General features: G+C 35.7%; 1 protein-coding gene across 1 annotated transcript; it reads left to right on the forward strand.

Moving 5' to 3' along the window:
- The first annotated feature begins 17,625 nt into the window (after nt 1–17,625).
- LOC145292951 (uncharacterized) lies at nt 17,626–20,004 on the forward strand. The gene has a single exon (XM_080139152.1). It carries the CDS (start codon nt 17,870–17,872, stop codon nt 19,634–19,636), a length of 1,767 nt encoding a protein of 588 aa, XP_079995278.1. The 5' UTR covers nt 17,626–17,869; the 3' UTR covers nt 19,637–20,004.
- Nucleotides 20,005–27,320: the final 7,316 nt, after the last annotated feature.

Consider the following 27,320-nt stretch of genomic DNA (forward strand, 5'->3'; position numbering starts at 1 on the left):
TCACTTTCAGAGCAAAGGTGGTAGTTGTGGACCTTTTACAAGTTTTGCAAAACCTCTATGAGTTAGAAAAAAAAAATAAAAAATCAATTTCATTCATAAATTTGCTAAAAGTTTCATGTTTTTGCAAAAGCATATACTTTCTATGGTAGTGATAGTTTATTATATTTCTTTATGGCTCTTTCAGCATCTCCATATTTAACTATCATCTAAAATTGATCCTATAAAAATGCATTTCTCTATTGGGCTCTTGAAGGACTTATTTTTTGGCTAGCCTGTTTGGAGTTCAGAAAATTTTGAATGCTTGTGGTAGAGTCTCTTCCAGGCACGGTTTGTCTTGAAGTAATCCTGCCTTCCTTTCCCTTTTTATTATTATTAGTTTTTTTTTTTTTTTTTTTACATCAAGTGGCTTCATGTCTTGTTTAGAGCGACTTCCATATAAAAATAAACATTAATATACAGATCAAATACTGTTAAGTATTAAATTAATTTCTAGTTGAGAAGGAGCGTTTTCATGACTTTGAGGTTGGTCCATGTATATTCTTTTGCAGTAATACACGGACTTTGTTATTTTTTTTTTTGGGGGGGGGGGGTATTTTTACAATTTCATCCTTCATAGACTGTCAACAAAACTTGTAAAGCATCTACAACTTTTTTCCCTGAGAAAGTTTTCTGCTTCCATTCTTAAGTGGTACAGATATTTTAATTTTGTTGTTACAAAAAAAAAAAAAAAAAAAAAACAGAATCAAAGACTAAAAATTGTTTTTACGGACGATAGAAAGTTACGACAAAAAAAAAAAAAGAAGTCACTCTTTGATGAAGACTGCTTTGAAACAATTTTGTGTGATGTTAAGCTAATAAAAAAGCAATGATCCTGTCTATTTGTTGGCTTTGTAAAAGTTTTACGTTTAATTATTTTATATTTTAACTGTAGTGTGTGCCCATGGTGTAAAAAAAAAATTAAAAAAAAAAAAAACATACTTTGGGCCATTCCCAACTTAATTACAATTTTATAATTAAATTCACTTGGAAAAAAAAATTGTCATCTTGTTTTATTTATTTATTCATTTTATTTTATTTTTTTATTTTTTTGTAGGGTGGGGGATTACATATGCATAGAAACAATGCTGTTATCCTCACTATAGAGATTTGCAATTTCCTTTCCCTCACATACCCTTGCTTGCTACATGCTGAGGACAACTTGACACTTGGAAAAAGAAACAAAAACCACTGTTGTCTTGTTTTTATAAAAATACTAATGCTTCTGTTAGCTGTTGCTGATTGATACTACTATTTGCTTGAATAGATGCTGAATTACCTCCTTAGTATTCCAGATAAAGGAAAGTTATTATTATTATTTCATGTATCCACATAAAACTTTATAAGTAGACACAAAATTTTATGTCTTGATTTTCAGTATTTACTTCAACAGTGCTCTATGCATGAATAGAGCTAGGTAGTAAGTTATGAAAATATATATCACAATTAAGCTACACAGAATTTCCCATGTTTCATCCTCACAAGGACTCGTCAGGCTAATGCATTACCTTGATGAGGATGAAACAGAAAATTCTGTGTAGCATAACTACCGTAGTTATTTTTATAGCTTACAAATATATATACATACTAGCAGGTCGCCTGACATTGGCCAGTTATAAAATACACTTAAATATTGTTTAATTCCTGCAGATTTTGTATTTATTATTATAAAGCGAATTATCTATTGGTCGTTATATTGTATGCAATATATAGTAGTGAGTTCAAAATTTAAAAAAAAAAAAGATTTTTGTGCCATAAGCTAGAATTGAAACCAAAACATAAAGCTCTCCAGCCTTATCCGTTAGAGTATAACCTAAATCCATGTGTATACGAAAACTGCAAAAATAAAGTTGTTCACCCTATAAATTTTAATTAGCACATGAGCAAAAAACAATGGGTATAGTCGACTTATGCCAGGCCAAGGTCAACTGTTTTATTTTCAATTTCGACCTTTTTAGCAGCAATTTTTGCTGTCAAAAATCAAATCAGACATGTGCTAGAGGTCCAAATACCCTATATATCAAATTACCACTCTATAGAAAAAATAATCAGAGTGGAGTTTCATAGAGACTTTTTGCATACCTTTATATTAATATGGTATTAGATGTTCTAGTTATGTAGAAAAAGTAAAAAGTTACTATAAATTAAGGTAACGTAATCAAAAGAATTAAGATAATAGGAAATAATCACTCGGCATTGATAAATAAAGATAGTCCGATTATTCTATTGGGTTTTAGTGCCGATCAGGAATTAATATTTTTTTAATTTAACATGGGGAAGGAGGCTGTGTGATATGATATGAAAATGCAAAAAGTAATTTTAAAGAAAAATATGAAAACGTAGATTCCGTCCTGTTATTATTATGTTTAAACCTGTAAACATCTGCTATTAAGGATAGTCTCAGACTTTCCAAGGAAGTTAATAAGAAAGAGCAAAGGAAAATAATTCAGTCGACATTTACAAATGACGTTACTACCAGCTAAAAACCAAATCGAAAATGTACTATAGGTTCAAATATCCTACATATCAAATTTCAACTATCTAGACCAAATGTTCAGAGAGGAGTTTGGTAGAGACTTTTCACACACAAACCGACAAGGTCACTTTATTTCTGTGTGCTAGAATGTTTTCATCTTAAATTCTACACAATTATGCAGAATGTCGAAAATATGCATAAATAGAATTTAGCATAATAGTAAAATGAAACCAATCATTAAATAAAAAAGCAATAATTAATTGACTCTCGTTTTTCGAAAGAACATGCAAATTAGTTTACCTTTATGTAGTCGCTCACATATCCATGACTGAGTGTATTAAAAAGTCTGTTTTCATGATTTTTAAATAGAAAACGTAGGCTTTTAATATCAATGTAAAAAAAAAACCCCCCTAAACTTTATAGGTATATAGATAATGTATATAACGCACAAAACTGAGTTGGTTGAGCAATTTTTGAGAGGTGCGTATAGTCTTAAAAAGGCAAATAATGTTTCAATAAATTTGAGCATGAAAAGATGTTTTTGAAAATTAGGAGATTTGTGTTGTTTACTGACATTGCAGGGATGCTCGCATTTGTTCAACACAGAGAGATCAAAAAAATCTGTGACTGCCTTTGATGTGCATAGATGACATATCATGGTGGTATTTGTGAATAGATATAAAAGAGAATTGAACAAAACTGTATGAATCAACTGTTCACATTTATTCTCCATTACAAGTGAAGAAAAGAATTATTTGTTAGTTCAAAAACGTCTTTCTTAGCGAGAGGTCTATAATCCAGAATTATTTTTTTGTAAAATTTGTCAAGGGATGTAACGCTAGCTCCCCAAATCTCTTTGAGGTAAGCGAGATCACCAAAGCAAAGCGTTACTTCCCTTCTAATATGTTCTTTAACACATAATATTAAAAAAAAAAAAAATGACTTACTTCATTATCCTTCCTAATTTGAAAAGAATTTGGAAACATTGAAACTGTCGAATTGAACGTAATTCTGGTTTTAAAATCGTTAGCAAATATTTATTTATTAAAAAGATTTAAGGTTTTGGAAGTTATTCATATCCATTAATTTTATGAATACATGTTAAAACAAAATTGCTTTAATAATAGAATTAGTTTTAATTTCATATCCACTAATTTTATGAATACATGTTAAAACAAAATTGCTTTAATTATAGAATTATTTTAATTTCATAGAAATCCGAATCAAATAACATAAAAATTGAATGCATTTGTCCTCCAAAATTGCATAGTGTAACAATTTGTATAACCAGACAAGCGTTGTGGCGATGGTATTTACATTGTCACGACCATCTCTGGCAGGTTGTTTCACAAGGAAGAAATATTTCTAATTTTTAATGTTTCAGTAAAAGATAAGTGAGATTGTCTCTTTCTGTTGGCATCTTCGTGGCTGCTTAGTGCGCACCCTGGTCTTGCTCGTCAGTGTGTCCAATATCTAGTCGTACACACATAGTGAATCAGTGTGTATGCGTTGATATGTAATGGTATTTGTGAGATATAGGGCGAATATAAAAAAGAATTGAACAAAACTCTTGTATAAACCAACTGTCGACATGTAGTCTTCATTATTACTGAAGAAAAGAATTACTTGTTAGATTAAAAACATCTTAGTTGGGGAGAGGCTTGTAAGACGTGTTAATCAAAGATTGTCTCTGTCTGTCATGTGCAAGGGACATAACTCTCCTCTCCAAATCTCTTTGAGGCAAGCAAAATCACCAGAGCAAAAGGTTAATTCTCTTTTTTAATATTTTTTTGCAGTTAAATGGGCTGGTAAACAGCAAAAAAATAAATAAAATAAACAAAAAGTTCAGATAGAATTCGTCACTGTCAACTTCATCACTCACAACTTTCTCTCTCAACTTCCAGCACACGTTCTCCCCCTCACCTCTGACAACAGGCATTTTATTAAAAAACTGACTCCATTCCATTTGCATATGTGTGTAGTGAGCGGTGTGATCTCATGTGATTCCATGAGACTACACCTTATAAAGCAACGGCCGCTCTCTTTAATCTCTCTCTCTCTCTCTCTCTCTCTCTCTCTCTCTCTCAGATCCCACCTGAAGGTATGTAGTATAGCCACATAATGCACACACACGTGGGCGCTTTCTTCTTTGCTTATTGCATTCAACTCTACACTCCCCTCCCTGGTCTCCAGATCACACATGTGGCATTGTGAACATGGTTGTTTGTTGCAGGCATTCCTATGAAGGGGAATTGGCTGGACTACTTCATCTTCAGTAGATCTTTCAGAATAGGTGTCGAAACTATTGGCATCAGCGTTAGGGTTGGCAGTCATATTTCAGGCTGGACTTCTTCATCTTCATCGGAGCTCTCAGAAGGGTGCTAGAATTATCGGCATCAGCATTGAGGTTCGCAGTCATACCATCATGGAAAATAGGTTGGATCGACAGGTCATCGTTGAATGATTCACTATTACCACTACTCACCAACTGGTTCGTATTTAGGGCAGGCCGAACATCCTTCACGGTGTGGGTACCATCGACTAGCACGGCCTGCTCACTGATGATGCCATTGATTCATCCTCTTTGAAAGCTGCTGGTCATCGGTTATTCGGAGGCTTTATTCAAACAGCTTCCTCTAACTCATTAGGCTGACGGGCATCAATATCCTTGATGCGCACTCGATAGCAATGGATCGCACTGGCGGGTGCACTTGCAGCAGTCACAGCATCCTTTGGTTTACATTATATTCATAGACCACCTCTGTGATCATGCATTGTTTTCTTGCTGCGATCCTCTTCAGGCTTTGGTGGCACCACTCTGCTATGCCATTGCCACTCAGCACATATGCACATCGGTGTCTGAGCTGGATCCTCCACTCGTCTATGAAACACCTGAACTCCCATCTGCAGAAGCCCATGTCGCTGTCTGTGAGGATCTCTTCAGGCGGACCCCTTTCATAAAATATGGACTCCAATTCACGAATGACACTGGAGAAATCCTGTCTTATTAATGAGCACCAGAGCGCGAACCTTGTCAGTCCATAATCAATTAGGGTAAGGAAGTACTGGCTGCTGTAGTGGGTTATGTCCATACCCAGTTGGCTCCAAGTCATGTCTACTGCCAGCTGACCTTTCCGTCATCTAGCTGGGGTGGGTTTGATTGACTGGCATGTTTGACATTCCTTGACTACCGCTTTCACTGCACTTTTGGCCACCAACAGATTGGGCAACTGCACAAAATAACATGTCCGTCTCACTCTGGGGTGCCCACTGAGGTGGTGTGTCTTTCTGATTTCATCCACCACCTCAATAGAGGTGTGATACATAATGATGGTGCTGACTTGGCTTCCTTCTTCATGGTTTCATACCATCTCTGTGGTACCCGAGTGAGCCTATCAGAAAGGTTGCAATTTGAAATGACCAGTACCGCATCCATAGACAGGTTGTACTCTGTTACAAGCTTTCTTACAGTCTCCAACCTCTGTCTGATCAGCATCTCTGTGGCTGCCTTAATGCACACCCTGGTCTTGCCCGTCAGTGTGTCCAATATCCAATTGTACATGCATACCGAATCAGTGTGTATGCGTAATTTCCTGACTTTCGACTGGAGTGCCGGGTTGATGCCTTTTATCACCACATCGCACTCTGCCAGTTTGATATGTGTAGCATCATTTGCCAGTCGCAACCAGCAAGCATCCTCAATCACAGCCCCATTCTTCTCCAACAGCACACCAATCGCCAGAGAGCTCGCATCTGCCCACACATTCAGTTCGTCTCCCTGCACGCACCAGTCTCCTTTGGTGGGGTCATCCTGCTTTACCCTTGCGATAGTCTCCTTCACCATGCGAACCAACAGATCATCTGCTGTTTCATCATGCCAGCCTTTGGTGACTGTGCTTGCCCTCCTCTTTATGTACGCTTTTCTTAGATCCAACAGGGACACATCGAAACCCTGCTGGCACCACTCTTGTAGCTTGCTGGCACAAACATCAGCATCTGCTGTAAATGCATCAACATGCATGTTTAGTTCGCAGTAGTCCATCATTTTGGCCTCACCTTTGCTTTGTTGTGCTGAGCAACTGCCATTAGTGGGATCAGGCCTTTGGGAGGTCCATAGGGGGAGGGATTAACTAGCCATCCTTGATCCAATTACAGAATTCCTCTTCGTATGCAAACCTCATTTGGCACTGTTACCTCATTCCGCAGTTTGGCTGGTTCCTGGTTTTCCGACTACTTCCATAAGGCTGTCCAAGCCTTCTGCTGCTGGTTAAATTCAACAATAAAGTCTGGTTGATCAATCTTCAATGCAGCGCATACTAGAACTTTCTCTTGAAACTGTACCACTCCTGTCTGCATTATGTGAGCACCACCAAGGGCTCTGATGGCATCATAGCCTAGAAGCAGGTCAAAGCTCAGCAGTTTCTCGAGCACTACCAGCACTTCAACATTAGTTGAATTTTCAGTTCTGGCGTGAATGTTCACAGCGCCCACCCTGCAACATCTCCACGTCTCTCCACTGAGGGTAGTCACCCTGACATTTTTCTTCTTCCAAGTGTGGCAGAGGTCCACGCTCACTATGGTGCGACAACACCCTGAATCAAGGAATGCTGAGCACAATGTCTCATTGAGACAGACCTGAATGGTCAGAAGCGACTCGTCTATTTTCTGTTTGGGGAAGAGGTCGACGCTGGCACCTTGCTCCTGACCTCGTTTTCCGCACAATCTCGAGCCATATGACCAGTCTCATTGCATCGGTAGCAGTAAACAGCTGTCAGTCACCGTTTGCAGTTCCTCACAACGTGGCCCTGGCCATTGCACCTATGACACATGACTTCACCACGCAGGCCAGACCCCTGAGACAGTCTATCATCACTTTGTGAGGGCTGTGCATCTCATAGGTATTCTTCATCATGTCCTGGCCCGGTCTAACAGGTCATTAAGGGACAATGAAGCTATGCTTGAGCTAGCTCGCAGAAGTTGCTTTGCTCCGGTCGGGAGCCCTGCCAGAAATTTGCATGCCAAGACCCGCCCAGGCAGCCCACCAAACAACACCATCAACTTCGTCAGCTCGGCCAGATAAACGTCGAGATTTTCGCCTGGATGTAAGGTTCTTGCCTCAAATTGCTCCTAAGCAATAATGGGGTTGATAGCAAACATATAGTTAATCCTTTCATAATCCTATTTTTCCTCAGGACTAAGCTGCTGATATTCCGGGAAAGCCACGCCAGACGTAGAGGAACCACGTGTTCAATGCTCTTCACGCTAGACAACAGGCAATGCAGTTCCACTTTCTCCACCCAGTCAAATACCGGGATTGAGCCGTCATATTCTGGTATTAATTTAAGGCTGAACATGTCCCCCATTACACCGAAATTGCTTGCAGTTAAATAATCTGATAAAAAGCAAAAAAATAAATAAAATAAACAAAGAGTTCAGATAGAATTTGTCAACTTAATCACTCACAACTTTCTCTCACAACTTTCTCTCACAACTTTCTCTCACAACTTTCTCTCACAACTTTCTCTCTCAACTTCCAACACACGTTCTCCCCCTCACCTCTGACAACAGGCATTTTATTAAAAAAAACTGACTCCATTCCATTTGCATATGTGTGTAGTGGGCAGTGTGATCTCATGTGATTCCACAAGACTACACTTTATAAAGCCACTTTATCTTTAACCTCTCTCTCCCTCTGTCTCTCTGTCTCTCTCTCTCTCTCTCTCTCAGATCCCACCTGAAGGTAAATCATATAGTCACATAATGCACACACACACGTGGGCGCTTTCTTTGCTTATTACATTCAACTCTACAATTTTCTAGATGAAAATCTATTTCATCTAACACTAGATAAGGATAGCCAATATTTTGTTTAGTCGATTTCAGAGTGTTCAAATGGGGATGGGCTAACCAACTGAAACCATGGGAGCTAAACATCTGGTCGAAAGTGCTTGTATTCCAGCCTATAGGAGTGAGAACCTGTGTGAGGTAGTAGATTAAAATTGTATGTCTGAGAGTTATTTCATTATGATGATTCTCAAAGACAGAGGGGTCTGTTTGTTAATTTTATTTTATTTCGGACTATTAGTCTCATCTTTATTAGTTGTTTTTTTAATCTTTTTTTTTTTTTTTTTTTATTGGTTCACAACGTTTCGGCCAACTTCCTCTGGCCTTCGTCAGGTGAGAATGCAGTTAGGAGATTCGAAGTTCCTATCCGTCGCGGTTACCACCTGACGAAGGCCAGAGGAAGTTGGCCGAAACGTTGTGAACCAATAAAAAAAAAAAAAAAAAGATTAAAAAAACAACAACTAATAAAGATGAGACTAATAGTCCGAAATAAAATAAAATTAACATATAATGCTCATCTCAAAAATAAAAAATTCCAATTAGGGTCTGTTTCTGTTTAAGATTATGTTCTAATTTGGACAAAAATTTCATTTTGAAAGTTTGCTATTCAACTCAAGAAAACAAATATCATTTTAACCTTCAAAGCAAAAATAAACGTTTTTTAATTGGAATTGTGGTTTTTATTTGGAAGAAGAATTTCTTTGTTGTAGCGTTGACTACATTGAATAACAACTTTGGACTAGCACAACAAATGGATGATCATGGCCTGTGCAGTGAACACACACACACACATGCATGTTCATAAGGTTATTTTAAGGATGAATAGGTTATGCTGGTATTGTTATGTGGAGCGTTCAAACTGTTGCAAAAGTATGAATATCTTGAATTGCAGGAAGGTGAGGCAACCTAGGAAAATATGGAAGCTAGTGATTGGACAAGGCTGTTTGCAGTGAAATTTGGAGACAGTTGACTCACTGAACCATGAAAACTAAAGATTGAACTTGCAAAATATTAGAAAACATTGAATCTGTGAACAAGGGAAAAGTGATATTAAATAAATAGAAGAATAAGGTGGTTCATTTTTGGAACGGGTAACAAACTTTCAGATCATCTTGTATCATCTATAATAAAAATCTCACTTGTCTGTTTAAAGGTATGTATGTATGTATGTATGTATGTATGTATGTATGTATGTCTGCCTAAAACTTTTGACAGAGGCAACGGATTTTCACGAAACCAGTATCATTTTGAAGCCTGACCCTTCAGACGACAAATATCGAAAAATTGGCCCAAAATATTAATTCCTTCACCTTCAACTAGGCACTTTTCTACAGGGAGGGGTCACTTTTTTTACCGATATTTTCGAAAGTCATCCCCTCTTTTCAATTGTCTAGCCTTAATTTAAACCTTTAAACCTATGTCAATGGGTGCAACACTTTCTTTTCCTCCTTCGTGGTACTGGCTGAAGCCTGCCTGCCTACTACTATTTTTTTTTTTTTTTGCTCAATACACACTGCCAAACACTCAGGCAACACTGGGCACCCAGGCTAGTATTTAAATAGATGAATCTTAGAATATGTGATTGAATGTCTTAAAAATTCACGCAAACCCAATTTTATGCACATGTAGTGTCAGTGGCAGACAAAAAGAATTTAAAAAAAAAATGGTTACTGCTTTCTATTTATATGTTGGCAATCTCATGAAGTAACAAGATTTCTCGTCATCTCATATGCAAATCAGATGTTGCTGGTTTTAATAAAAAGCTTGATTTTCAATAACTGATGTGATTTTTGAGTAGCGAGCTTTGACAGCTTTGTGTTGAATTTATCCCGAGAAATTGTTAGTTGAAAGAGTAAAATAGTTAACAGTTGATTTTTTTAACTGCAGAATAAGTTGAGAAACTCATGTGTAAGTTTTTTATAATCCAACTTCCAAATAAACCTGTACAATTTATCGTCTTCATGACCTCCAACATCATTTTTGTATAGATTGGATATTAACAATCGCTATTGATATAACAAAACTTGGGCCACTCTTTTTGACTGAGCTAACATGAATTTGATACCATCTTTTATACTAATTTAATAAATGACTTATGATGAGTAAACAAACGCACACTTTTACTTTTTAATAAGACTTGTAGGTCATAAAATGAAATTTCAACGACGATTCAGTGTGCCAGTAAAGGGACTTGCCAAACTTTAATGTTTGACCTTGTGAAACTCCAAACAAAAGATTGGTTTGAATGAGGAAAAAGAAAAAGATTTGAACATGATCATGTGACTTTGTAGTCTCGTGACTAAGCGCCTAACACCTTGTATTCAGAAGACTGAAAATATTTACTTTGTATAAAAGTTTCCAATTTTTTTGTGCTTGTTTTTATTGTTACTAGATTAAAACTTTTGATTAGTGGTAGGACTAATTATAGATATAATTTTGCATTGTTTTGACATCACAAGATGCTGAAACGTTTTTTTCTTTTTTTTACAAGGGAGTCATCACTTATCAAGGCCCAAACGCCACTCAAAGATAAGGATTAATAGATGTAAAGTGATAGTTTAATAATCGTTAATGGTGTAGATTAAGTAGAATTTGGATTATTTAAAGGGATGGCTCAACAAAAACTTGTTTGCATTGGACTTGAAGGCTTCCATATTTTAATCGGTCGGGAAGCATGCCAATGGAGCAGTGTTCCACATGCAGACAGTTCTAGGAAAGAAGCTTTGTTTATGGAATCGGTGTTTAGATATAAACACAGATAGAGAGTGGGGAAAATTGTTGATAGCGGTTGTAGATAATTGAGTGTTTTTGTGAAAGTTTGGCAAGGGTGACTGTAGATTGGAGCTCAGACGAGCACTTGCCATGAAAATAACAGATAGAGCAGAGATAGGCTTGCAACGTCTCTTCTGTAGAAAAGAAGTTGCAGGTAAGAGAAAAGGGCATCACCTACTAGGTTTCAAAGCCAGTTTTGAACTCTATCAAGGTAAGATAGGAGTGCCAAGCAGCTCCTGCCCAGATGTGGCAACAGTTTTCCATTTTAGGACGTATTTGGCTCATGTTTAGATTATTATTTCATAAATTTATTGTACCTATTCAGTTTTGTCCGGGATTGATTTTACTAGCATTTTTGTTTCACCTACATTTTTTTTGCTAAAATCTTCTTTCATGTTTTAAACAAAGAAAAGTAACTCTGCATTAAGGAATAAAGAGTCGCTACTCTTCTGTATGGCAATAGACCCATTTAGCAAGCTCCTGAATAACAATCTGAGTGCCTACAATTTGAGTCAGGGATGCCATCGAGATCCAGACAAGAGAGTAAACCATCTGCTCTTCATGGATGATCTTAAACTGTATGCCAGCTCTGACACAGATCTGCGTCAGCTTCTCCAGGTAGTACACACTTTCTCCAATGACATCGGAATGAAGTTTGGCCTGGATAAATGTGCCAAGTGTACACCCAGAGTTGGAAAGAAGACTCACACAGAAAATATGCAGCTAAATGAAGACATCAACATCAGGGATCTAAAAGAGCACAAACCTTATAGGTACCTTGGCATTGAAGAAAATTGTGGGGTCTACGTATGCGTCTGGTCCATAAAGTATGGAAATAAAAAATTTAAAAATGAAAAAAAAAAAACGTATACAAGGGTTTTTGATATAGATGTACATAATAATACTTTGATAAGTATGCTTTAACTTAAATAGGGATGGTATAATAAAATTGTGGGGTCTGCGTTCGCGCCTGGCCTCCATAGAATGGAAATAGGCACAAACTTTAATAAAGACTTTTCATATCTGTCTGCGTAAGTATACTTTGATAATTATGTTTCAGTTTGAAGAAATATGGTATAATAAAATTATGGGGTGTTCGTTTGCGCCTGACCTCCATAGAACGGAAATATGTCACAAAGTTTAACAAGGTTTTTTAATATAGATCCACAGAATATTGTGATAAGTGTTTCAGCGTGAACAGGTATGGTATAATAAATTATGGGGTTTATCTATTTTATTTTTACTTTCATCATATTTTTCTTTGGTTTTGATACCCCCAAATTCGAAGCTATCTCTTTACAACCCTTCCTTTTTATAACCTATCATACTTTCATAAATCAGAGTCCATTTTCTGTAGGCTGTTTTTGAACCCAGTCAACGACAGGCACTTTTGCTAGTATATATATATATATATATATATATATATATATATATATATTTTTTTTTTACACAGTGATCACCACTTATCAAGGCCCGGAAGCCACTCAGGGATAAGGGTTATTGCAAGTACATTACGTTAGTGTGGAGATTTGATGAAGTGTTTACTTAAGGGGGCGGTTCATTAGGAATTTGTTAACATTGGACTTGAAGACATCCAAGTTGTAGTGCGGTGGGAAGCAGGCAGACGGAACAGAGTTCCACAGGCGTATATATATATATATATATATATATATATATATATATATATATATATATATATATATATACAGAGTGTCCGCAAAGTCTGACTACATTATGTAGCCAGACTTTGTGGGTACCGTGTAGATCATGTAGCCAGACTTGTTCCTTGCTAATAGAGTCAGATGGTTTTGTAGCCAGATTCAAATCTCCCAACCAGCTGTAATCATAACTCCCTGCATTGATAGATTCCTGAAAGGATGAAACATTAATGTCCATAGGTATTAAAAAAATTATCATAGTAATAATTTTATATATATATATATATACATATATATATATATATATATATATATATATATATATATATATTATTAATGAATTATTAAATATATATATATATATATTATTGATAAATTATTAAATATATATATATAAATAAATTGAAAAAAATAATAATAAGATAAAAAGAGAGAGAGAGAGAGAGAGAGAGAGAGAGAGAGAGAGAGAGAGAGAGAGAGAGAAAGAGAGATCATATAGCTTGAAGAACATCAATCAGTATTAAATAAAAGGGGGAGGTTATGTTAAGAGTCACCTGCATCCGCGGGAGTTGCGTCCCTTTGTTCAATGTTGTAAATGTAAACTCTCACAGCAAAACGTGAATGAACAAGATGCGAAAGTCAGCCATCTTAGTCTCAACAATGATTTGTCTTGTCCAGTTTTTACCGATAAAACATAACAAAACAGTGTATGTGGCGTTTTGTAAGTGTGAGTATTGGTGAGTTGACATGCCAGCAAGCTCAAAGCTCAACTGAGGAGTGCTGAGGACACTGGTCTGTGGATTTCAGCTCAACTAGTTTACTGGAGAAAATCTGGCTTATTCCTTAGGATTGAAGTGGCTCTCAGAAAGACCATTTCAAATAAATTCAGAAAGTTCTCTGATCGGTCCAAAATATAATTATTTGTTTTTATTCAGGATAGTGCATGCACAGACGATGTGCGTGCAAACTAGTTTAGTCATTTTATTTTGGACACCGAGGTGTAAACATCGACGGCCACAAAAATTCAATTCATTGATCTCCAAATAAAAATTTTTAAATTCGTGATTACCTTTTGTAGGGGAGGCAATTGTTCATACATAAAATATTATCATCACATCTGGGCTGGTGCACCAACAATTAGGTTCTCACTCTTACACAGGGCACAATAAAGAGCCTCTAATCTCACTATCTACCATCTTTCAGTGCCTGTCTCATCACCACAATGTTGCATATCTCTGCTTGTTTTACGACGTGTCTTCAATAAGTTTCCAGAATTTTTTGTATGGGCACTTTTATTGATAGTACACACATGAAACCTTAGTCCCCTTTGAAGTAATCTCCTCCGGTTGCAATGCAGTTGTTGTACCGTTCCAGCAAATTCTGGAAGGCCCCATGGAATTCCTCTTGTATAAGTATGTCAAAGACCTTTGTCAAAGCCGCTTTCAGCTCTTCCATTGTCTCGTAACGACAGCCTCTAAGGTTTTCCTTGAGCTTAGGGAATAACCAAGTCACAGAGAGCAAGATCCAGACTCTAGGGAGGGTGGGGAACTGTCGATGTCCATCTTGGTCAAATAGTCTGATCTTCTCTGAACACCCTTGGGACAAACTTTGTGCAAATCTTTCTCATCTTCAGTTCCTCATGAATAATTGTGTGTACAGTTCCCACACTGACATCAACCTGTGAACTTATTGTCTCTGACGGTCCTTATCTATGAAATTCTTTATTTGGCCAATCAACTCTGGTGTTCTGACTTCCTTACTCCTCCCACGCTCTCATCATCCATCACAGACTCCCTTGAATCTCTTATGCCACTCAAAAACTGGTGCTTGATTCATGCTAGATTGTCCAAAAGCAGTCTGAAGCATTCCACACGTTTCTGTCGCATTTTTCCAAGTTTAAAACAGAATTTTATTGCATATCCTTGTTCTAAAGCGTCCTCACGTCCAGATTACATGTTTTAAATTCACCAGCTGTGACAATCAGGCTTTAGTAGGATGTATTCCAATTCCTACTGTAGCTGTTCATTTGAATCTGAAATTATAAAAATCGGTCAGTCATCTCATAAGATGTACAGCAATGACATACTGAATTTTCAAGAGTTTATGACAATTTTAAATGCCTGTACAAAAAGGTCTGGAAAATTATTAAAGGCACCTCGTACCTGTGGCATGTGCTATAAAGAATTTGCTGAAATGAAATAAGTCCACAAGTATAGATGAAGACAAGAAGGTTAGAAAGTCCACATAATGTTAAATGAATGTCCATTTAGTATGGAAGCGGAAAGTGTTCATTTCTGAGGAAAGGGTGGATGTCCTGTTTGTAAGAAAAGGAAAGGTGTTCATATATGAAGAATGCATATTGTACACTGGTATTCAAGTCAGGACCATGTAGGTGTGTGTGTGTGTGTGTGTGTGTGTGTGTGTGTGTGTGTGTGTGTGTGGGGGTGTGGGCGTGTGTGTGCGCGTGCTTGTGTGTGTGCATGCGCGCGTGTGTGTGCGCGCGCGTGCACGTGTGTGTGTGCGCGCACGTGTGTGTGTGTGTGTGTGTGTGTGTGTGTGTGTGATATAGTAAGTCTATGTGTGTGCTGCTATAGTTGCCATATTGAATCCATATAACTTCTGGTCAAATCCTAGAGCCGAATGGCCCCGAGAGAGTTGTACTCCAAGAGAGGATTGGGGTCGGAAAAAGTGCCGTTAAAACAGTCAGCTCACTTTCATCTCCTAGCTGGAAAGGAGCAAGTAGACTGTGTGTTGACCCTTTTTATCAACTGCCCAGCTCGCCTGAGAGATGGTCTCTTATTGGGCAAGTCAGAAGAGAAGTGGAATGCTTGTACCAGTCAGTGCTGAGCTTAGAAACTCAACATAGATTCAAAATTCTCCTGTGCATCATGAGTAAGTTGCTAAAATCTGTTTTAAATAGAGAAGTTGTCAATTACCTCAGCAAAAATAACCTCCTCAGTGACATGCAATATGGTTCCATTCTGCTAGATCTACAGCAGATGTGCTAACAGTTATATCTCATAGGATTAACGAATCTCTTGACAGCGGCTTCATTTCTAGGGCAATTGCCCTTGACATATCAAAGGCCTTTGATAGGGTATGGCATATAAGTCTACTCCATAAAATCTCCAACTACAGTATAGCTGAAAATATCTTTTCAATTATTAAATCATTTCTCTCTGATAGGTTCATAAAAGTAATGGTTGATGGGTAGAAATCAGAAGCTCACAGTATTAATGTTCAGGGGTCCATCCTGGGCTCAACTCTCTTCCTGATCTACATCAATGATCTCCCAAATCACATCTTAAGATCATTTGTAGACATTTATACTGACGAAACTACCATCTATGGCAACACTTGACAGACAGTAAATGACCAAGTTTTCTCTGATTTTCTCTCCTCTCATCTTGATCACATGATGCAGTGGAGAAAGAAGTGGCTGGTTAATTTTAATGCATCTAACAGCAAGCTTATTTCTTTCCATTATCAACACTTTGATCCCCATCTGACATCAATCAAAATGAATGGTTCTCGTTTTGGGGAGGCTCCATGTTTTGAGAAAACTTCTCGGTCTGACCTTTACTCCTGATCTGAGATCGAACACGTACATCAAATCTGCTGCTGGGAAAATGATGTGGTCATTCTACCGTTCCAGTAGATATCTCACTGCTGGTGCAATTCTCTAGAAGAGCCAAGTACGTCCAAGAATGGAGTACTGTTGCCACATCTGCTAGAAGCAGCTTATCCTGCCTTGGCAGAGTTCAAAATAGACTTCGTAGCCTAGTGGGGGATGCCTTTTCTCTTTCCTGCAACCTTTCTTTCTTACAGAAGAGACGTTGTGGGCCTGTCTCTGCTCTATCGTTATTTTCATGGCAAATGCTCGTCTGAGCTCCAATCTATGGTCCCCCTGTACCGACTTTCACAAAAAAAACACTCGTCTAACTTAAACCACTATCAATAATTTCCCCTAATCTTTATCTGTGCTTAAATCTAAACGTAGATTCCATGAACAAATATTTTTCTTAGAACTGCACGCCTGTGAACTCTGTTCCGTTTTCCTGCTTTCCAACTGACTACAATTTGGTTGTCTTCAAGTCCAACATGAATAAATTTTTGATGAACCATCCTCTTAAGTAAGCCAATTTACCAAATTTCCACTACTAACGATAACTACGACATGTTCCCCTTGACCACTCTACACTCATGAACCCTTATGATCGAGTGGCATCCGGGCCTTGATAAGTGGTGACTCCTTTGTAAAAAAAAGAAAAGATAAATAAATAAATAAAATATCGTAAACCGCAAACTGTCGCTGCTGCTGTAGTGCTTTAGTCATCTGTAATCGTTATTGCTAGGTCCCCAGATCCAGATCCAGGGCCCTTTCTACTCTAATAGATTTTTCCTCACTCTGTTAGCAGTTACCTTACTTTATCATCATACAGAAATTTAAATGTAAACTAATATTTCACCACATTATGTCTCAGTGGTAAAATGTTTTGTTTTAGGTGAATTAAAGTAAAAAAGAAAACAAACAAAAAAAAACAAACAAACAATTTTTCTTAACTAAAACTGTTGAATTATTGAGAAAACAGACAATTGTTAGAATGGGTACTATTGTTGACTGAACACCGGTTAAACATTCGTATTAAAATACATTGTCTTTCGTCACTTAATGTAATTAATAAAAAATTATTAATTATAAAATATTCGAAATAAATAATACAATAAAGAGTTCTAAAAACATATTTATAAATAAATTTTCTATTAAATATTAAATTATGAATACAAATATAAATTAAGTTCTTGAATACGAAACTAATGTCATATCTTTTTATGTTTAAATAACTTAATGGCGTCATTGTTGAACATGTTTGGACTTGTTCTCCGGTGAATAACGGTAAAACAAATTTACAGCTGTTTGTGTTTTGCTTTTGTTCTGTTTTTGCTGTGTTTATTTATTTATTTGTTAAATTTAAATCATCATGAATTAATTTTTTTACACGTTTAAATTCACATTTACGAAAATTTAAATCTTCGTAAAAATTAAAAAAACAAAACAAAACAAAACAAAGAAAAAAAAAACATGTCAGCTGGGGACCTGGTCAACAATCTTGGAAAATTGGAGTTGAAATTAAAACAAGTAAATTTTCGCAATTTCCGACGTTCGGAACTTCTCTCTGGCACCCTGGACATTTACGTTTCCATCTACGGCTACGTATTTTCCGATTTTAATCGGGAGCTTAGCAAACTGATTGCTTCCCACGAACTGGAACTTTATGGTAAGACGAGCAAAAGATTCGTTGATAACCTCTACTTGATCGTCCGTGATGTCCTCCATTATAAGCCACCCATCAACAAAGACATGTTCCTCACAAATTGTGGATTTGTAGAAATGAAAATGATCATGTGCACCCAAATTCTGGAACTCGTCTTACTCAAATGTAAAGAACTACATTCGTCTGAGAAGAATAAGAAAACCTACCGAAAAGTAGCATCTTTTCCTTCATCTATATCGTCAAATCCTCCAACTTCTACCAACGGTAGTAAAGATGGTGTCATTAAGGATGTGCGTGTACATAATCCCCAAAACTCTGTCGATTGCGAAAATACTATCGACTACATAACTAGTACCACCGTACCTAAAAGTGAAAATCCTGATCGCCACCGTGTTATTCCAAGGTCTTCACTCTTTTCTATGAAACGTAAAATTTCAACAACCAAAGGCATAAAAGCAACCGACCATTTTTTATATCCTTCATCCTGTTACCAACATCAACCATCAAACTATTCCGGTTTGTCTGAAGATCGACCTTCAGCACAGATTACGCGACATTCAACCCCCTGTGCTATTTCCAAGAACCCTGTCAGTAAGTGTAACATTGCTCGCTCTTCGTATTCAAAGGGTAAGCCAGTGATTTTAGAGAAACAGGAACACTCGCCACAGAAAGTAGATGTGAAGGTCTTAAAAGGACCATTGCAAGCGAATGATGGGGTTTCTGCAATACAGCAGATCATTCCGCCAGAAGAGTTGATCCGATGTCGCGATATTTCATTTTGTCGAAACTTTTTTATTCAAAATCCTAAAAGTTTGGTTACTTCTCATATCAAAAGTAAAAATCCGACAGAACAAGATTCTTGCAAGGATAAGTATTTTGCAATGTCTGAACCCGATTGTAGTAGTAATACTACTACTATTACTCCCGCTACTACACCAATACGTATCGAAAGTATTCTTTCTTTATTACCTTCTCATACAAGTAGAATAAATAAATCCCAAAATGATAGTCTTGATACCTCTACAACAATACAGCAATCTACCAGATCCAGCAAACAAAAATCTCCTCCAAAGGAAACCATGCCACCGAAATCAAAGTTTGGTGAAAATATTACCATGCAAAAAGTTTCTGCTGAATATAGTCCACCCGAAGAAATTAGTTCAACTTCAGAGAGTTTGCAGGCAATGGAGACAACTAAACTTGACGATCCTCAAAGCCTTTCAGACCTCCATGATGAGAGAAGCAAAGCTATACAAGCGCTTACGCAAATTAAGAATCTCTCGCAGAATTTAACGGGATGTACGGAAACTCTACGGAAAATGCAAGCACGAAGTCGGCAGTGGGAGGTGCACGGTGGTTTCTTGGATTCTTTGGGACAAAACAAAGAAAATATGCCAATCATCAATAATGACTTGATTAATGTAGAGCTGAAGGAAAATCAAGATGGTATTGAATTGTTGGATAAAACAAAACAAAATGAAGACCAGTCAAATCAGCTTGATTATTGGATTGCAAAGATGAATCTAATGGAGTGTACAGTAAAGTCTTTAGAATCCAAATTTAAATCTTTATAATTATCTCCTCATAGTAAGAGTGCTAAATTACTTCTGTGCTTAAAAGATGGACAACAAACATTGATGTATAAAAACATGATATATTTCTATTGCTTGGTTGTGGTGAACGAGTGGGATTTGATAGAGATGGAAGAAGCACGTGAATTTGTGAACGTTGAGCTCTTGAACTCACTAACCAGCAAACTCTGTGCTTGTCTAGAATTCCTCCTACATTACAAAACAAAAATAAAGAAAAATCTGTATGCTGTATGTATCTATGAACATATCATATTCCAAAAATCACATAAATTAATCAAATAGTTTTATTTTTCAATAGAAAACTCAAGTTTTATGGCCAAACAGTGGCAATATTGCAACACTTTCTTAAAAAAAAAGGGGAAATAACTTCAAATAATTAAAACTTGCTAGATTTTAAGAAAGCCATTTTTAACATGGGGATATTGGCAAAACTCAAATTTGCTTAAAAATTATTTTCTGGTGGTTGTGCATTCATTGAACCGCGCTATTTTTAAATAGTTTTTTTCAAGTTAAATTAAACTTTTACAATATCTTTTTTTTTTATTAAATTGTTAAGTGAAAGTACAGAATAGTTACAAAACACCCTCCTCTCTCCATGTTAAGAGTGGGTTTCTAAATAATGTCATTATTTCAGCACAGTTCAATAAGTGCACAAGTACAGATTTATAAAATTATTTGATCAATTTTTCTTTATCTTTTGTTTTTTAATATAGAAGAAATTCTGAACAAGCACCACAAACTCAATCCCATCTCAATTCAGGCTAGTTTATATAACATTTTTGGACACTCATGCATTCAGAACTGTAACTGCTCATTCTGAGATTTTGCTTTTCTGTCAATGTAGCTGTCCCTGACAGGAGATAGATCCTCCCATTTTATTATTTATTTAGTGACAGATGTATTACTGTTTGCCGATGATCTTAACAGGTGTCTCTGCATTAAATAATTGGATGTTTCTTTTCTGGCCAATTGTGTCTTCATGTCAAGCAATCCGGTTTTGTTTTTTCTGGCTAGATGCTATTTCAGTACAACAAACTCGATATTTAACAAAAGCATACATTTTTTTTAAGCATTAGGATTATATAATGATAATCAATAATTTGAATATGTAAAAATATTTTAAAGGTATGTTTTGTGTTGTATTCTTTACCGCTTACGTTTTTATGCTGAACTACATTTGGAGGCGCAGCATAATTAGGGTTCATATTACTCTCAAGTTAGGGTCCCCCCCATTTATATATTAATAGAATCGCTCCTGATATGAAATTGCACCCAGTGGTGAGACATCAATTTTGAAACTTTAGAGAATGTAAATTCAGTCCTTTATTGCCATTAATCTAGTGGCATGGGGTAATGGTAAAGATTAACAATCTAAAGAATTTCTTAAAAACTTTGAATAAAATTAGCATATAATCAAGCGACAACCTTAACTAGTTTACTTATTTGAGAAGGCCCTATTGGGTTGAAATATATTTGACATTTAGCTAAATTTTTGGTTTCTTTTTTTCTACTTTTAACTAATATATATATATATAGAGAGAGAGAGAGAGAGAATAATTGGCTGAAATTGGTTTATGCCTTCTGAGTTCTGTTTCTTGGGTATGTACACACCACATATTTTCATCCACTGGTTACTGATATGAAGATTTTTTTCCATGCCAACCTCATATTTATATATCGCCATCTAAGCACTTTAGGGCATCGTTTGTAAAGTACGAAGAGTATTCCGTTCAGGCCTGGTGCAGATCTATTTCTGGCTTTGTTGACAACATTTTCTACCTTTTTGTGTTATTTTGTTCATGTTGAACTTCATATGATGAAGTTCTGGCCATATCACCTTACTATTTTGTTCCAGTAAAATGTGCTGTTTGTGATCATGGTATGTGTGTCTGAAGTGAGTTTCTAAAACACCTTGCTCTGTTTTTAGCACTTCTGATTTTGGATGGTGAAAAACATTCCTGGCATATATATATATATATTTTTTTTTATTTTATTACCGTTGTATCTGTTTAGTTACACATGTTTCTGTTACCGAATCGTATCAACGATCCAACAACTTCGTCAGACTTGCACAGAAGTGGTTATTATGATTTGGAAAGACGATATAAGAAGAAGACGATGAAAAAAAAGAGGGGGGGGAGTCTCAATTCTGATCTGACAACATTTAAGTTTTAAGATGAGTTTAAAAACTTTAGCTAGATACGACATGGATTTTGAGTATATGGAGAGGGGGGAGAGACAGAGAGAGAGAGTAGATGTAGAGAGGAAGAGGGGTAGGTGGAGAGAGAAAACAGGAGAGGTAAGTGGTGAATGAAGAAAGGGAAATACAAATGAAACAGGTGGGTAGTTATCACTATTAAGCTGTCCGATTGTTGTCGTGATGTCATATGGAATTTGACACGTTAAGTATTTACGTGGGGTGGGGGTGGGGGGCTTGTTCGGAAAAATATGCTTGAAATGTGTAAATATGCTACAAGAATTGTGAATAGAGTCTTGTTCTTTGTGTGTGCGTATATATATTTATAGCAAAACTGGTAATTAGTAAAAACCTGAAGAAGGTGCTCAATACTATTGCAGAGGAAATATATATTTTTTATTTTATTACCGTTTTATCTGTTTAGTTACACATGTTTCTGTTACCGAATCGTATCAACGAACCAGTAATATCGTCAGCCTCGAACAGAAGTATTATTATTATTACCTATATCTACCTACATGCATATTTTATAATTTTATACCTATTCAATCCATGCCCGGCAATTTTTAATTTAATTTAAATTACTTAATTCCTTAAAGACCTTTACAGCAAATGCATTTAAATAGGTAATTCACTTAAATTGGATGTAACTTTGCCTACTTTAAGAGGATGCATCTTAGTTACTCCGAACAAGGCCTCCCACCCCAATCCGCGTAAATCCTTAACGTGTCAAATTCCACATGACATCGCGACAACGATCGGACAGCTTAATAGTGATAACTATCCACCTGTTTCATTTGTATTTCCCTTTCTTCATTCTCCTGTTTTCTCTCTCCACCTACCCCTCTTCCTCTCTACATCTCTCTCCCCTTTCCATGTACTCGAAATCCGTGTCGTATCTACCTAAAGTTTTTAAACTCAACTTCACTCCTGTTCGATGGTCTTTTTAATTTATTTATTTAATTATTAAATCTTAAAACTTAAATGTTGTCAGATCAAAATTGACCCCCCCCCTTTTTTTCCCACTGTCTTCTTATATCGTCTTTCCAAATCATAATAACCACTTCTGTGCAAGTCTGACAAAGTTGCTGGATCGTTGATAAACATGTGTAATTAAACAGATAAAACGGTAATAAAATAAAAAATATATATTTCCTCTGCAATAGTATTGAGCACCTTCTTCAGGTTTTTACTAATTACCAGTTTTGCTATAAATATATATACGCACACACAAAGAACAAGACTCTATTCACAATTCTTGTAGCATATTTACACATTTCAAGCATATTTTTCTTTCAATTATGTGCATGCAGAATACTAACTAGATTTTAATTCTAAATGGTTCCTCACTTAATAATAGTTAAAAACAACAGCATAAAACTATTTTTATCGTGTTATGTGTACACAGTTGATCCTCACATTTACCAAGACATACAATGAAAATGGAAATAATTTCTAAACTTTAATTAAGATTAGATAATTCCTTGGCTTTTATATTAAAAAAAAAAAAAAAAAAAAAAATCAATTTCACATTCATTTTCTGTCAATAAGTTAATCTACAATAATCATAATTTTCTAATTGAATAACATTTTTTGGTGAGGTAAGGGTCATATCATGTGTTCACTTTATATTTTATTGTCTTAATATTTAATGAAAAAAATAAACTGCAGATATTTTATCAAATAAAGCAAGGTCTGCTGCATTGTTTTATAATTGAACTAGCTGTACAACCTGGCATTGATTGGGAGTTATTTTACTTTGATTTTATGTTTTGTGTTTTATATTTTTTAAACTGTCATTTTTTTTTTAATAGGATTTTCAAAGTTAGATTTAATTATTACATTATCATTTGATCGTTAAATTATTACTTGAATAAAATTATAAAAATTATTGGTATGCTCTTCTAAATAATATAACATACTATTTTAAAGTGTTTGCACCTAACAGATGCCAATCAAATAAAGTATGCAATCATGATTTAATCTCTTATGCACAAACTGGTGCTACAAGATTATGCTGTCTGAAGATACTGGCTTCCTAACCTAAAGGGTCCTGGATATGACCTTAAACTATATCTAGTGGTGAGGCCCCAGCTTGTGGGCTTTGGGGAATGTGGAGCCACCCTTTAATTACCATTGCTCCCAGGTCCACTCTGACCTGGAGTAGTAGTAACTATTAGGGTCCCAACTATGGGTTAAATAGAAACTGACATGAAAACAACAAATATATTCTATTAAAAATTTTCTTCAAAATCTTTGGATTCGGCATTAAATAACCTGAAAAGGGTTGATATGCCGTAAAACAAAAACAACCAACCAATCCTAACCTAAAATGTACAAAACATTGATGTTGGTCTCCCATTTTCCCAAACTAAACTCCATGATATTCTACAAAGTCAAAAATAATTTTCCTCTACAAAACAGCCAAACTATTAAACACTATAAATAAACATTTGAAAATATAAAGAACTTGAAGCATAAAAACTTAAACCAAATTTGACATTAAATAACCTGAAAAGGGGGCGGTTATGGCATATCAGCCCCCTTAAGTAAACACTTCATCAAATCTCCACACTAACCCTTATCCCTGAGTGGCTTCCGGGCCTTGATAAGTGGTGACCACCGTGTAAAAAAAAACAAAAAACCCAAACCTGTGCACAAATGCACCAATCAAATTTATGCTTAACAAGAAACAATCAAATCTCTATGAAATAGTTTGTAAAGAAAGTAACAGATTGATTCAAGATGTCTATAAGGTTTCACGAAACCGACACACTTGACTAATGCTTTTACGTCAATAAAAACACCCAAGTTTTAAGAAATGTTCCATCCATCTATCCAATCAAATACCCCCCAAAAATCTACTTCACTTATTTTTCCATCAGTAACAACAATGCTGTTGCCATGTTAAATACAAACTTAATTATGATCATCATCAGCAACTACAACGCATCATCAACATACTAACTGCACCTTAACAGGACTGCTATACTTTTCTATGACTTGTTATTCTGATGAGAAACAACTTGATAATTCCTACCAAGTTTTATAACTTTCTCGTATGACTGATTTATCTCCCTTTCATTCGACTTTGAAAGTGCAACATGTCATAAATGCATGCACTTGCAAGGCAACAAATTACTACACTTCTTTTCATATTATTTGCTGATGATCATTTGGTTTAACTTCATTTTTATTTGCTGTTCATATTAATGTAATGGGGTCTGCTAAAAACTATAAGTAATTTTTTATGATTAGATTTCAAAACTTCAATTTTTTTTTTTTTTTTTTAATTAAATGAGTACTTGCAAAAAATGTTAAAGTCAGTTTAGTTGACTTTCTAATCTGTAGTTTAAATGCTCTCAAATTCTTTTCAAATTTCAAATCGTATGAAATAATTTTCTTTTTTTTTTTTTTTTTTTGCAGCAATTAATAAAAGATGGTTGACTTGTTTGTGAATAAATCAAAATTCCTTTTGGTGGATTTTCATAAATAATTAAAAATAAGTTTAATTAAAAAAGTTTGTTTTCTTTAATGAAATTTTTAAAATTTCATTAAATATTCAATAAATTAAAAAGTCATATCAATGTATAATTGCAAGGAAAAAACACAGTTTTAAAATTTTATGAAGTATATTATGTAGTATTCATTTATATTATTTAGACTACAGTTCTCATCTGAAGTTATTTTCACAATGTTCTGGCCAATGTAATTTCGGGCCTTCAGGTGTATCTTGTCTAACTAGGGAATCTGTATGAAACTTCAAACAGAACCCTTTCTTTAATCCACTAGAGTAACATGGTCTTGTTCTGTTTCGTAAGACTGATTTAGCTCCCTTGGTAGAGTGTATTATTCTCGGACTACATGGTGTCCTGCACTGAGGATTGAACTTTCAATCTTCAGAAGCATTTCACTTACAACTGAATTTACTTTATCCGTTATGCCATGGATGAGAACAGTACTCCAAAGAATCCAAATTATGAATTATTCCAAAAATTCAGAAGCGTAATATTTAATTAAATATTAGCAAGTCCTGACTGCCATTTTCTTTTTTTTTTTTTTTTTTTAAAACAGATTTTTATCTACCTCAGTTGAGTATAATTTTGGTTTTTATTCCCTGGAAAACTATGGAGTTGTTATGACCATCCAATTTTTGCTTTAGTCAGGTATCTGAGGTTTTCTGACAATTTTCAATTCCATTCTCCAAACTTGATAGCCTTCAGGATTGATTCCGTCTAAATTCCATTGTCCAAGATGCTGATAATTTATATTCAAGTTTTCTTGGGTTGTCCTAATTTTTTTTTTTCCATTCTTCAAATATCAAGGTCTCTGCATTTTTATATCCAAGAATAAAGATTAGTATAACTGTAATCTAGCCGTTACGCTTGAATCGTGTTTGTTACAGTTCAAACCTCCCTTGGACCACCACGCAGTCTGGCACCGTCGAAAAAGAACAACCAAAATCAAATAAATCCTTTCTTTTTTTAAAACAAGTTATTACCGTTTTTCTTTCTCCCTATCTCAACATCAACTTAAAGTCTCTCTGCCACTGCAGGATCACGTCATCTCCCCTGGCACACGTTTTTCTTTCTGCTTCACTATATGCTGGCCGTAGACAGTCATTTCTCATCTTTGACTTTATACGTCCATCTTCTTCAACTACACCCCCTCCCCCCACGTGGTGTCCTTTTTTTCCCCCCTTTCTCTTCCACTCAGCAAAATTCCTAATTTGCATTTTTTTCAGCTACTACTAATATCCTCACAATCTAGCTACCTACAGCTCCTGTTGAGATCCCTCCGCCACCCACACACGCTCCGTTACATAACATTTACAGTTTCAAATAATTTTTTTTTATGAAGAAAGTAACAAAAGGAGACATTCACCAAATTTTCTACAAAGTTTTATTTGGAGAGAATAATGTTATCTTAACTAATCATTTACTTCTTAAACTAAACTTTCTAATTTATTGAAATGAGTAACACAGACACACATCACAAAGTAACATTCACCTTCGATTCAAGTTTCCTACATTATTGGCATTGTCTTGTTTGCATGGCTTCCCAAAGAAACTGATCTGAAAACCTTAGTTTTCTCTCCACTCAAAAAACGTGATATCACTCTTTATAGTCTCTTTGTTTTGTTTATAACCTTTGACCTCTGCCCCTTGCCTCAACTTTGGGAATGATTTTTTCCCTCAACAGATCTGGGCCATCATGCACTTAGTGTGACCCTTGTTAAAATTTACAGCTAATATAATCGCTACTGATGTAAAGTTCCTAACATGCAAGATTAGATCAGTACAAAACATGAAAATAATATTATGAAATATAAATTTTAATTTTTACCAGATTGTTTACATATGGCTTACACCAGCCTGTTAACTTATTGTAGTGCACATCCTTAAAAATAAATAAAACACTTCAGTGTTCATACTAATCTATATATCTATAAAAGTGAAAATGTGTGTG

The sequence above is a fragment of the Euprymna scolopes genome, chromosome 14 (genome assembly GCF_053919585.1).
Source record: "Euprymna scolopes isolate OS-2025 chromosome 14, ASM5391958v1, whole genome shotgun sequence".
NCBI lineage: Eukaryota > Metazoa > Mollusca > Cephalopoda > Sepiida > Sepiolidae > Euprymna > Euprymna scolopes.

Bases quoted from the DNA above. Each gene is read 5' to 3' on its own strand.
- LOC145292951 (XM_080139152.1), top strand. From the start codon at position 17,870: ATGTCAGCTGGGGACCTGGTCAACAATCTTGGAAAATTGGAGTTGAAA.